Raw genomic sequence first — 14,841 nt, 5'->3', positions numbered from 1 at the left:
TGCACTTCCACCTATCAGGCTGCAGGTAGTAAACAGGCATAATGCAATGAATGGAAAAGGTGTATTGTTGGAGGAACAACCGGCACCAAACAATGGCAAGAACGCCTCTCACCAATAGCCGGAGCTGCACGGGCGCTGACATCATATCACTCCCACATCTCCCACATCTTGATTTCCGCCCCACCCGCTCATTTCCATTAGCGAGTCGGTCCGTGTCCCTGTGTTATTTAAAGCCAGAGATCCTCCCTCTAGGCGAAGCCACTGTGTTGCATCTGTCTGCCTCGCTGCTTGTGTGTCTCGGTGCGTGTGTGTGTGTGTATGAGAGTGCGCTAAAAAACCCAGGCAGCCAGTGGGAGAGCTAGAGAGACACGGGGAAAAGGCAAAAAAGCATCAGAGAAGGGAGAAGGAACGGGAGTGTGAGACAGCTATGAAATTCGTCCAAGCTATTTGCTTACTGCTTCTCTGTCCAGCTTTGAGCCTCAACACCAGGTAAGAGATAAATAACAGCAGATGGTTGTCTTCTCAGTTTCACCCGGTTAGAGACTCAGGAACAAAAGAGAGGGTAAAGCTTCAAACCGTGCTATGAGAAATCTTTAGATTACTAATCTAAAGATCATTCCTGCCAAATGCTGAATGCCTTAATCCGTCCGGGCAGAGGCTCTCTGTGTGCTGAGCATGTCGTAGACTGAAAGACTTGAAAGGAGGAAGGAAGAGCTTTTCTGTTCAACTACGCTATTATCTCTGTCAGTTTCTGGGCAGGCTGAAAGACACTTGTCCTTTTGTGGTGGTAATTCGCTGAATGCAGTGCGTCCTGAATAGTGGCGACATTGCTTTTCGGGACTTTTGGTGTGTCTGGGAAAGAGCAAGTTTGAGTCAGGGAAACTGAGGGACTTGTGTTGCAGTGTCTTAAAAAAGAGGAGGTCTATGTGTCTTTCTATGTGTGTGATGTAAGACTTTGGAAGAAGCCGAGGGAAGAGTGATGGGTAAAGAAGAAGGAATAAGAGGGAATTGTGTGTGTGTGTGTGTGTGTGTGTGTGTGTGTGTGTGTGTGTGTGTGTGTTGATGATTAATTCAAACATTGATAAAATCATCCTTCTTCTCTGCCACTGCCTTACACCACTGCCTTAATGAGTGCCGTTAGAGAAAATGCAAGGCTCTGACTATACCATGGAGACATCATACGCAGGAACGCATGCATAATACAACTTGCCTTTTTTCCAAAGATATTTTGATACCGTGGTTATCTTTTTCTGAGTAAATGAGTTGAATGTTGAGGAATGTGTGCACATGGAGGATGATGGTCTCTGTTGTTAATGTTAGATAGAATACAAATAAATGGCTACGTTCTTCATTGTGTGTTGCCAGACACCAGCATGGCTACTATGCAAGTTATTTTCTTTGCCTCACGAGGTTACAGAAGATTGACATTTGTCAAGGTTATTGCCTACATCTTATCTATAAGTCAGACGCAGCTTAATATACCGATGATGTATGAATTATACAAGTAGGGGTTGTATTGATGTATTAACCTCTTGCATTAATCAGTCAGCAAAGTAAGCACCAATACACCCTTTAACCCACCTACAATGTTAATGTACACATGGCAAATACATAAATAAGCTTCAGGCAAATGCTTTAGAAATATTCCATCGGTTTTATCACCGTTTTAAGTTTGCAGACTGAGGTTTTTTTAAGTTATGAAAATGGGTTTTAAAACAGCGTTTAAAGGTTTTTTTATATAGTGTTTACCATCATCAGCCTTTGTGATGATCTTTTGGGCTCTAATTGGAGAGGGAGAAATGTTGCTTTTAATTTGGCAGGTCAGCACAGATTGTGTGCTACCTCTTCAGGGCGAATGTCATGAAAGGTAATTACAAGAACATGCAGATTCAATCAGTGTTTATATTAATTTGTTTCGAGACTCTACCCCTAAGGCTGGTTTTTGTCAAAGGCAGAAGGTTTTTCAAAGAATAGAGGGATTTCAAATGGAAAATAACTTTCTGATTTGCCTACAGGAAGCACAAGCTACCATGATTTCAAATGCTTAATGAGGAAGAAAACAATTACAACAATTTAGTGACATTGTAACGATTGAATAGGCTCTGATTACAAGTTATTTAAACAATAAATGTTAAGCAGTTATTTTTTAGATCACTTCATTTGTTGATTGAAGTTTAAAGTCATTATTGATGCTTTAGTTTTTTTTTTTTAAAACAACACTAAACTGAGAGGTTCTAACACCTTCTACTAGCTTCTTTTTTTGGAACTTCCTTTTTCTGAGTTGACATGATGTGATCTAAGTAAAGGAAACACTGTCACTGTTTTAATCAATGACCTTTGACACTCATACTGGTGTATTTATTTTATTTTAAAGGGGTCCTATTATGCACATTTTCAGGTTCATATTTGTATTTAGTGTCTCTACTCTGACATGTCTCCATGCTTTAATGTTCAAAAAGGTCTTTATTTTCCTCATACTGCCTGTGATGCAGCACCTCTTTTCACCCTCTGTCTGAAACCAGAGCCCAGTCTGCTCTGATTGGTTAGCTGGATGGCTCTGTTGTGATTGATCAACTGCTTGGAGATGTCCCTTCCCTTAGCCTATCACATACAATGTTGTGAGCGCTAGCCAATATAAGCTTGATTGTTACATAGTGATGTCACAGTGTTATTGAAGTAAACAAAGGAGTCCAATCGGGGCATTGTGGCAAGGTAGAGTGTGGGAGAGAAACTCCTTCTGGAGAGAACTTTGGATTTTATCCTTTGCAGACCATGCACCAGAAACAATATAACACACTACAGGAAAAGGCCCCTTTGGTTAGTAGGCTTTGAGTTTGTGAAAAGACTATACTCTATGCTGAGAGTGCTTATGAACATGTGTCTTTACATGTCATTGACAAATCATTAATAAAGCAGCATCCACAAGGACAGCTTAATGTTCTCTCCTGTTTCTAAAGATTTGTCATCACCATCCATGAATGGATTCGATGAAAGGTCACTTCTGAACAGGAGAGTAGTTGATCCATGCCACCTCTCTGCTTCATCATGTTCCAAGGCTCCTGCTGCGGTTGACATGTACTTCCTCCCCTTTCAGATATACAGGATCAGCAATGTTTATAATAGCTGGCAGTAATTAGCTAGTGCATTTTGCTGCTACTGTATGTTGTCTGTTGATGTAGTGCCGCCCCAGAGTAGTTCTGCTGAGGCAATACCAGTTGGCAGTGATGCATTTGAATAAAACTCTGGAAATTGGTTTTATTATTGCTGACATGGGGTGATTTTATTAAAAGGAGCACAGAAGTGTCGACTTTAGGCCTTGTTTTCTGATGTACCTTATTACAAACTCAAAATATTCAGCTTTCTTTTTTTCTCTTTTTCTTTTGATCAAAACCACAAGCATGCCAGGGGACGCTGCTTTTGATCAACACACAACCTATTTTTACTTTGGTTGATTAGTTCCTCAAGCTCCTGTCATATTTTTGTTTTTATTCTAGAGGTCAAAATCCCACATAAGGCTTATCATTTGTGACATCCTCATTTTCTCTTGTAATAGTGAAACATGGAGGAGACCGATGCAAGGTGTTTCAGCAGCAGGAAAATGAATTGTGACTGGAGCTGTCCAGTGTACGCATTGCTCTGCCTCCCTTTGCTTAATTCACTATCATCACATCAGTGGTGCGTGAGAGAATCCATTTCTTATGTTAACTGCAACCTCCTTTCTGTGACCTGATAGAGTCGCCTTGAGGAACGACAATTAATGAAATAGGAACCATTTCAATTTTTATGCATGATAGCGGCATTTTAAGCCTTTGCTCTACGCTTAATTCTGTTTTATAGCCTTCAAATCCCGTAGGCTCTCTTAAAGATATTATGCATGCCTAAATAAAGATGTGCATTGTTAAAAGAAAAAAACATTGTACATTTATTCACAATTCCAAACATTATACATATTGTACTATGTCTTTGAAAATCCTGTGCTCATATGAGAGCTTGATTAAGGTGCACTTGATTTTAATGAATCGAGTGGATTACTGGGTCACATAATGGGGGTGCAAGGCTATGTGTCATTGCAGAAATCAATTGGCACTCAGCCAGAAAGCAAGGCTGCATTGACACTAGTCCCATGAGATATGACTGTCCACCTCTGGGTCAGGGCTGGGAGACTACTACAGTAAGGCTGCTCTTTTGCATTTGGCTTGTTTTCTCTTCCCTATCCAGATCAAAAACCTCCACCTTTTTACACTTTCAAATATTCCCTTTCAGAGTATTCCTTGAAATATATTTGACACATTTTCTTGACACTACCTTTGATGTCTCTTACCTTAGTAGACTCTTCTTGGAAACTGTGGTATCTGGTGGGATATCCACAACATCAAATATTTATGAGTATTTTGGACGGCAATTAAACGGACTACAGAGAGCCTTGGATTATACACAGAGCGTAGACACACAGCCATATTGCTTTATATCTTAACATCTGCCTGTGGATATGAGCATATTGTCAATTAAATCGAGAATCTCTCTTAAATATTACATAAGGTCAGACATGAAAAGGAAGGTGGTTTATGAGATGTCTGCTTTTTTATTTACCTTTTGCATTTTCCTTGTATGATAACCAAGTGTATTATCAGTATGTTGTGCTTATATCCAGTTATGACACTTTTGGCAATCAAACCAAACAATATGTCATCATTTACATTAAAATGATTGCCATGATGTGTGTGGAAACAGCTCGGTATTTTCTTGTCAAATAAACCGTTTTCAAGTATATAATGTCTATTTATGCAACTGTGATTGCATAGCTGAAAGGTGCCTAGCTTCCTATTATTCATCACAACAGCATAAGCCTCCTTTGTCTCAATCCGTCACGTTTGCGGAGTTGAAAACATTCCACAGATCATCATTTACATCCAATCAATGCTTTCTAAGAAATGACAATGAAGAAATACCATCAAGATGTACGGCAGAGGAGATAAACTCCACATGATGTCTCATTGAATGAATGCTCGCAGGCTGAATTTTGCTTTGCTTTGCACTTTATTGTGTCGAGATGAAACAAATCTAGTTTGTCAACAAATATTTTCTCGCACATAGAGAACCTGAGGATTGACTATAGGTCAGGTGTGAAGCAGCCGTAGAATTAGACCCAGCTATTGACCAGGGGGAGATGGTGATGTCAATCTTTGCACTGATGGACTGGAAATGGTTAGCAGGGATAATGACTTAGCGGAAATAATCCGCCTCTTCTCCCTGGGCGTTCTTTAGAGACTGGGTGATAAAAAAGCAACTATAGGAAACAAATGAGGCTCACCTAAGTAAGTATGGTGTGCGGAGCTCACCAATATTTTCTTTCTTTAAGTGGGGTTGGCTTGATTTCGATTTGCAGCGATTGTCATTGACTGAGAGCTCCATCATTACCTAAATTAACTGGTGCTTTATTTATACCGAAAGACGAGAAGTCTGGCATGTTGGAACTGACACCCTTGGGTAAACATTCATGCATTTTGCAGCGCAGTAATTTAGTGTCTTAAGTGGACTCTTACAAGAGTGCCGTTTATGTAATTTTAATGCAAAGGCAGCCACATACTTAGTGTGTAGTGGAGATTTTTGGGAAACATTTATGTTGTGTGCCAGTTACATCGGTTTTTCATGCCATGAAATGACATCCACACTATAGCAGAGACATTATATTAAATAGGACTTTCAGGGAAAGGCGGTATCCTCAAGATGAGAGGAAATGATATTTGTGCAGACAGGTAATGTCCCCAGCACAAATTCAACCGTGAATGATAATTGAAATTCAAAGTACATGGCGTGATGTTCACACCATGGCAACCACATTGGCCACATGACAGTAATGAAGTGGGCTACAATAAACACAACCTTGGGTGGCTCCTACAAATGAGAAAGTAATTAAAAGGACCTCGTTCAGTGCGTGTGAAGAGTAGCCAAATGTTTTATATTCAAGGCCACAGTTCAGGTACTGTGCTTTTGCTCTTAGAAGACGTTTGAAATGACAGCAGTGTTTACTCTTCAAATATGGAAAGTGTGTGTCATAGATTACTTTATTGTGTTTCCTGGAACACAGTGTTTTATTGTGAAAGGAGCATCATCCTCTAATGCGAGACACTGAATATGTGCTTTGTGTAAAAACAAAGAGATTTGGTTTGACTCTAACTGAATGAGTAATCACAAATTAACAGACATTGGCACATTGGTAGTGTCTTGTTTTGCAAAAAAAGAGTATTATTTTTATGGTCAAAGTGTATAAAGAGTTTAGAAGTGAGTATAATTGCTTGACTTCTGCAGTTAAACCTTTCTGACCTGCCATTAACCTATACTTGAAAGAGTAAGACCAAATCATCATTCTTCTCTTTAGCGAAACGTGCCTTCTCGTTATCACAGCCAGAGAACCAATCACATCGCTGCATGTTACACTGACAGATGACTGCACTTGAGATGACCTGAAGGTTTATAGTGATCTAAACCTGTGTGGCAATAGCAAAAAGATAATATAAATACTTTTTTTTTCCTCACTGAGTGTTTACAGGTGAATGGCAGGGCATGATGTTCTGCTCTATACTGGATAACTGATTTAATGAAATGTAATCGGATGAATTAAATACAAACTATAATGCTTTCATTGGTTACAAATATGACAATTAATGAAGTTAACACAAAGACAACATGACACAGTCCTGTATTAAAGGTCCTGCTGCTTTGATGACCTTTTAGGTACTTCACATGAATGGACAAACATCCTGTTTCCTGTATTAAGTCCAATGAACTAAAATGATTACATACTAATCCTGCACTAAATGCTACCTTTGTAAAGGTTTCACCTTTCACTTTAGACAAATGTTGATTTAACTTTATTCAAATGATGTACGCTGTAGTTTTAATTGTATTATACCGAGTGGTGTTTATAGCAGTTAGTCTATAGTTAGTGATATAAACCGGGTTGAACAATATATCAGAATTACATCTCAGTATAATTCAACCGTATACTTTATCTGTATAGTAGCTGCAATAATCACCATGAAATGTAATCATCACCTCTCTGAAACAGTTTCAACAGAACAATGGAAATGAAAGCCTTCATAAAGGGAGGATTTACTGCAAACTACTGCAGTTTTAGTTTGGTGTACCTAATGCACTAGGGATTTCTCCAAACATCATTTTAAAGATGCACAGTGATGAAAGGTAATAATGATGATCTATCTAAAGAAATCTTCCTCTCCTACACCTAAGCTTTTTGAACACACAACCACACAGACATTCTTAAAGTTCACTGCTAACAACATGTGCAGGCTAGATAGCTAATTAGGGTTATTATGCTGGTGGGGTGTTCAGACATCAGTACCACTAACAACACACTATCATATAGGGCACACGCCACGTTTGTTTATTTGTCACTGGTTCCCTACAGTGTAACTCTGACACTCTGGCACCCTCCATCTGCTGTCAATCAAACACAGACAATTCATTATTTTGAAAACGCATTTCATTTAACTTAAAAAAAAAAAAAAGACTAAATGCAACAAGTTGAAATGTAAGAGTAAAAATAAAATACCTTTGTTTGTATGGATAAGTGAGCAGTGAAATAAGCTGACACCGACATATTTTTACCTTTTTTTTTATAAAGATGTTTTTTGTGAACGTTTTAGCAAGCAGTTCCTAATTTAAACATCCAATAGACACAAAGCAACATTAACATGTATGTGTTCCAACTGACAAATTATTACTCTACTCCTGCAGTAGTTCTTTTTTTCTGGTTATGTGAGAACATATTTGGCTTTCTTTTCTACTTCCTGTTACTGCTCAGTGCTTGTTTTCTACTCATCTGTTGCTGAGTTCATTTGCACCTCACATCTATATAGCTGTTGATTTAAAGAAGCTTCTAGTGTAATTCAAATCTTTATTGCTGTATCAACCAGCACTTTATTTCCCTCCTTGGATGCTGTGAGTATATATATTAGCGTTGGTTTGTCACTGTTGTAATTGGCAGGCCCCTAATTGCTCCGTCCCTGTAAACATGATGCCCGTCTTCTTCTCTCAGTGATGAGTCATTAGCGGAAGGCTTGGCTTTTTGTTTTACTGTGAAGAGCAAGATGTATGACCATAATAAACAGAAGCTGAGCCTCATCCCTCCTCAACGCGGCACTACATATAAAGTGCCTGCTTTTGTTGTTTCCGAGCCGCTATTCCATTTGAAGCTAAAGGAGAGTGCATCAGTTATTTGCTCATGCATAGACTGATATCTGGGGCCTTTCATATTTTCTTTAATGTAGATGTCAGTCACGGCATTTTGATTTAAGTTGAAGTGTATTTATCTACCATGTTTTATATGATTTCATTCAGTTTAAATGTGACATCTGTGTTAGGACAGTTGAATTTAAAGCCACAGTGTGGAATTTGTGTCTCCCCCTTCTAGTATTGAGAACAATTAAACAGACACTGCATGCATGCTTGTGACGTATGCATGCATGTTTAAGTCCCACCCCCAAAGAGCACACCCTACAAATGTTCCTATCATCTTTTCTGAAATCCTTTCTCTGAATATTTTTATATTTTCTATCGGGCGCAATCAGAAACTTTTCTTACAGGCTTCTCTGGTTTTCACCACACTTACAGCTGCTGCTTTGCACTGCTTATCTCTCTGCCCTCTTTTTTTGACCCCCTCTCGCTGTTGATGGTTGACATAAAAAAAACATCCCTTATGGCGCAGTAAAGTCACTCAAAAATACTGTCAAATGCAGAGAGTTTCAGTACATTAAAATCATATCAAACATCTGCCAATAACAGAAGCATTCATTCCATATACTTCAACATATCTATGTGAAATGGACAGATTCAACATTGCAAACAAACTCTCTTGAAGTACATCTGAATCGTCCTCATGATAGATACACATTCAGTGAAGTCGTTTTTCCCATAGTCCATAACATAATAGACCACCTCTGCTTATACAGTTTAAATGTCAGTTGCATGTCTTTCAGGCACAGGGGTATAACTATGTTACCTGCTTTTGAATGATTTGCTTCCTTCTGTGCCCCCTGGCTGCCATTGTTACTAATCAGATACCATCTCTACCTGCATCGCCATGTTCCACATTCATAAAGTTACACTCCCTGCTGCCCTTCACAGATCACATGGTCCTCTATTGAACAGCTCCACTGAAGCAGATACTTTAGGGCTGGCCTAAGACTTCCTCTACAGTACTTTTTAGAGGGAAGAATGGATAAGGGGGGTAACAAGTTCCCCTTCCCCACCTCTTTATTTTCTCCTCCCTTCTTGGGATTCAGCTCTCAGTCATATCCTATTTCTCTCATCATTAAGCTGCTGCCAGCAATCTATCCATCGCCAGGTTTCATTCTTTTCTGCACTTTAATTGGCTCACTATGGAATGAACCGAAGTGCTCAGAGGCATTACACACACGATATTAGAGGGATCAGAGAATGAAGAGTTATTGGTTTTGGATTGAACAGAATCATAAATAATACAGTCAGGTTTACACACAAGGCTTACATCTAGTGAGAAATCACACAGAGAAGCATTGGTTGGTCCTTTTTCATCAATATATTTACAGTGTTTGTCTGTGCTCTAGTTATTTTTTGCCGCCTATGAGACTGCTCTGTTTTGTAAAAGCTGCCATTAGTAGCATTTTAAGAGACATGGCAAACATTTGAAAGTTTTCTTTCATTCATTCATTTGAAAAAATCCTTCACCATTGTTTTCGTAAACACCCAATCAATACACAAGCCATCCAGTTTTATGAAGTTAAGGGTAAGGTCGATTGCTGGGATCTGGATAGCAAATTATAGCCTATTGATGATTCAAGTGTAATTCAAGCAAAAAAACCTGTTTGCTGACAACAAAAGGTGCTTAGAGTGAGAGTTAAAACCCAGTGAATGATTAGAATGTACAATGGGATACACAAAGACCTCAATTATAAGTGGTCAGGGGCCTAAACAAAGGGAGATGTGACGTAAATCTATTTTGGCTGAAGTGCCGGGCACAATACCAGACACCTGTGCAAAAACATGCAGTCCAGTCAAACAGCTGCGCCATTAATTCAGGGTTGCAGTCTTCAATGGATTTTATTTTATTTCCCACACTGTGCCCCAGGTCTGCTTTCATAAAAGTGTTATGGTTTATGAGTTATGAACCACACACAGCTAACGTGCTGAAGGGTAAAACAATACCTTTCTCTGTATATTCAGTCTTTATCCAAATTGGCAGGTTTTTATTCTCAAAACATGTTTATTTCTTTAACTTCAGGCCAAGGCTACAGGCACCCCAGGATCATGTCTTTTTTACAAGAATACAAGACAGCATTAGAAACATCTCAATTGTCCAATACAATACATATTACATTATTATTGTCAGAATATGCTGTTTTTCCGCTTCTCCGAAATTGTAATTTACCGTTTTTTTCATTAGACTGAAAATCTTTGGCTTTTGCACTGACAAAACAGGATATTTATCGACAGCACCTTGGACTGAGAAACTGGGATTGATATTTCTTTAAATTGTTCATACATTGTACAGTATTGACTAAACAGTAGAAAAAAAGGATTGACAGCAGAGTTAACACTTATAGAACAGTATAAATATAAACTCAACATGTTGACCCTCACGACGGATGGATTTATTGTTATTGCTGTCATAATAGATCTGACTAGAACTGTGTATTGTGCATTTTCTGGAAATGTTGTTTTAAATGTTGAACCACTTGATTTGATGCCAGACATATTCTAGCTACTTCAGGACATTGATTAAAAAGCTCTTTTCAGAAATAACCAGCACATTTAGAGGAACAGGTATTGTACCTTGGTAGAAACGGTATACGGCAGAGTTTTAGACAGTTTTTTGTTCAACCCTCAACATTTTGACATCGCCCTACCCACTTGTGTGAAGGCAAGTGAACAATCGGCAGAACCTCCTGCATACAGCTGTTCTATGAACACAGCACAATATTGAGGGGCGGGGATTCACTTTTTTACAGCCTCCCCTTCCCCCTGTAGGAATGATTACAGAGCAAGCTCTCTCAGGCGAGCCGTGCTGTATCGGATTAATCTCTTCTCGCTTTGCTTTCTGAACTGTTAAGGTCCATTTCAAACTCTTTTGCGGCACTTGTCCCTTATGGGTTATTGCAGTTGAGACCGAAGCAAATCTGAAATTAATTTGGTGCAGTACAGCACCCTAAGTGTAAGCCTTCCTGTAGGTGCCGTGTAGTTGAGTAATTGAGGTCTGATCAGTGTTGAGTGAACCAGTTGGATGAGTGTCGGAGCTGCCAGAATTGACTCAACTGCTGTCAGTGGTCTTGAGCATAATTCAACAAAACATATTTGATGTGAGTTGCTCACTTGATTACTAAGCTCTTTTCCGCTAATACACAAACCTGCTACAGTTGCTACAAAGACACTCATTCTTAACAGCATGGGTATAAAACAAAAAAACATGTCCGACAGAGATTTACTGTCAATATTCAAGGGCACATGCAACAAACTTACGTTCAAGAGCTGAAATTGTTTCCTTAAGATATCACAGAGCGCTGCCAGACTGGAGCTGGGTTTTTAATTTCCTGTCTTTTATTAACCCCTCCGTATTTGCTGTCGCTGCTGTACATCACAGCCAAGTACTCCAATGTACCATTTTTTTAAAGATAAAAAAAAACATAATATCTCCTTTTTTAGTGAAGGCTACATAAATCTGAGTCCTTTATCAGCCGCCAGCACACCTCCTCGAAGACGCCCGGGCGGATTCTGTCATTTTTATCTAATCATTTCCTGAGCATATTCTGGTGTCAGGATCCATCCTGTCTGACAAGTGCTGGTTCCATGCGAGTCCCCTATCGCCCTGTTTTCCCAGTGTTTTGCCATGACACCTGACTGATAAGTGTGTTACTCAGGCTGTTTGTAGAAGGGCGAAGGATTTCAGCAGTGACACACAGCATTTAGTGCAGAGAAGCCATTCCGCGGTGCCCATGGTGGCAGTTTATCTCATAAATGTTTTTGTTTTGTATTTTGATCGAGGATTTCATGCCTGCAGACCTCAGCATTTGATGGCACTTTTGAGACTCCAGCTCATTCACTGCTGAAGAAAAATGGTGTCTTGAGGAAATGGGAAGAGTCAGAGATGTCATTAATCCACAGGCATCGGTCAAAGGAGCCACAGTTTGCATGAATTTGTGGCCACTATAAAACTAATGCCGGTTATAAATTACAGCTAGATCATCCCATTTTTTTAAACCTTTTTTTATTGTTCATTGATGGCATTCAATTAGCAATGTGCCATTTTAATCTCTTTGCAATTCTCCAAAGAGATTAAAACAAGGCTTTAATTGTGACCAGAAAAACATCCCATGGCACAGTGTCATAATTCTTGACCCTGCAACATTGTTCTCCGGATGAAGCTTCTAGACAAAAGGGGTATTGTAACATGCCGATCAATTTTTAGTGTCTGGTCCACTATTTGGCAACAAATGGAAACCCACTCATGCAGTGTCTCTCTGGCTGATTGCATCTTTCTGATCAATCCGTGTCTGTCCCAGATTCTTCTTTTGCCCAAGACAACTGCGCACTACAAGAGAGCAAAGAGGAAGCCAAGGTTGAAGAAATATGGCCTTTCTTTCTTTTGCGTGTGTATGTATGGGCACTGAACCTCACCACTGGCACAGAGAGGCCAGCGAGAGGGTGTTATGTTGCTGAAGTCCACCACTCCCATTTGCCTGTCTGTCAGATGTCTTGCTTGGCTGAGCTCCACACAGTGATGGTGTTGACAAAATGACAGGAGGGGGGGGCACACTCCAGTGAATGTCAATTCTGCAGCGAAGCACCGTTTCCCCATGAGCACCGAAGCTCCCACACACCAAAAAAAGTTAACGGGAAGAGAGCTGTACTTTCTAAAAGGCATGACCCTTCATTTGAATATTTACATAAAACACACAGGGTCACTTGAATGTAGAACATCATACACTTCACTGTCCCTGCTCTTATAGAAGCAAACTGTGCACACACTGTGGGTACAGTTACATCCCAGCAACTGCAATTAGCTGTCGGGTAGAAAAATATACTACCTGATGTTTTATCATTATGACAAGGTGTTGATGGTGTGTGTCTAAGCGCAGATTGAGTGTCGTTAGAGGAGCAGATCCTGTGTTCTCTGAGCTTCTCCTTGCCTTGCTTACTGTCCTGATTTGACTGGTGGGATTAGAGTTGCATTCTAATGTGTCTCTAATCTCATAATCTGTCTAATAGGGGCCCAGTTACACTAGAGCCCTTTTTAATAAACGGTACAAGCACGGGTCTAGTTCAGGGGACTGTGGAGGTTATCTGGGACATTTACTACATATTTCAAACTATAAGACTGACATCAGAATTCACAATTTGTCACTGAAATAAGCATCTGGAGGTACTTTGACAAAACATAACTCATATCCTTAAATAAATTACCAAACAACCTGCATGGTATGTTTAGCAAATTAGCATTTGACGACAGGTGTTTGGATTAAAACTGATTTAATGAGCTTTATGAAAGTCCCTGGAGGATGAATTTTGGGATTATCTAGTTTCCAGGATACTTTTAGAGATAAGCAAATGGAAAGTGTCTGCTGTGAATCCATTAAAATGTTCATGGGACTTTACACACTGAAAACACTGAACACATATTCTACTCGTGTGTAAATGATGCCTTTATTTTAGCTTGTAAACCTCACAGTATGCGAGTATGACATTCCTTGTGATGTGTAATATGACTGTCATTATGCCGTTTCTTATCTTGATGGCATGCTTAATTAGAAATGCATGCACAAGGTTGTTAACAAGGCAACAATCTCCAAGGTTACCTAGATGTGTGATTGTTGATTGAAGCTGATTCTGATGGCAGTGACACTATTCTTATTCTGTACTCTAAGAAGAAATACAATGTATGCATGTACAAACATATTTTATTAATCTTTGTCTTTTTCTAAAAAGACCTCCTATTTCTATTTGCCATATTGTTATTGGTGAAAAAACAGACTTGCTCACACATCTGTTAAGCATGGAGGGAAATCAAAGCTTCAGGGTTTACTGCAGGCATTCAATTTAATGTAGCTTCTCCACACCTCAGTAATACTTCTTTATATACAGAAATGAAAACGCTACATTCATTTGTACAAACAATATACTCCTCTGAGATCAGTCTCTTCTTCTAACAAAGCTGTATTGCCAGATTGCTGCGTCCTACAGTCATACCTTATTTAGTTTAAATACAGCAGGATATTAGATGCACCATGTGTAACCACCAGTCAATCAATTAAAACGTAAGAATTAACACTTAAATATCCACATCGACAATTAACTTTTAAAAGCTTCAACATAATTTGCATTTATTTTATGTTCAAGGTTATCGTTAATATCATATTTCAAGAAAGGATTGTCTAGATAAACCAACACCTTTAAGCACACTTTTATTCCTTCATTCTACGTTACTTAGGTCATTGACACAGTACGAGATGAGAATATTTAGTTTCTCTCCTGCAGAGAGCTGAACCTGCGGGAGACACACAATGTAAGTCCATAAAGTGAGCAGAATGATTCTCGGTATGTTCAGGAAGCTCAGTATGTCTTTCACATAGAGAGCCAAATCACAAAGTCACATGTTTTAGAATATAACAAAGCAAAGTTGGTGCGAATCTGCATTACAAAGCACATCGTGTCTGCCCACCTGCAGGCATTATGAATAATTTGTCCTGTTGCTAGAAGTGGTGTAATGTCTTCGTCCTGGTGAGCACATTATGCATGCTTGTTGTATGAATAAACAAAAGGGGTGCAGATGTCTTGTTTAGCAAGCAA

General features: G+C 39.2%; 1 protein-coding gene across 1 annotated transcript in view; it reads left to right on the top strand.

Annotated features, from left to right (window-relative positions):
* Positions 1-234: 234 nt before the first annotated feature.
* Positions 235-14,841, top strand: part of luzp2 (leucine zipper protein 2) — a 157,623-nt gene continuing 143,016 nt past the window's right edge. The window contains exon 1 of the mRNA XM_034116041.1: positions 235-489. Within this exon, the coding sequence (XP_033971932.1) occupies positions 428-489 (62 nt within the window). The 5' untranslated portion in view covers positions 235-427. The remainder of the gene's footprint in view (positions 490-14,841) is intronic.

This window comes from Trematomus bernacchii, unplaced genomic scaffold, assembly GCF_902827165.1.
Source record: "Trematomus bernacchii unplaced genomic scaffold, fTreBer1.1, whole genome shotgun sequence".
NCBI lineage: Eukaryota > Metazoa > Chordata > Actinopteri > Perciformes > Nototheniidae > Trematomus > Trematomus bernacchii.
Note: the sequence above shows the minus strand (reverse complement) of the source record. Positions and strands in the feature narration are given on the sequence as shown.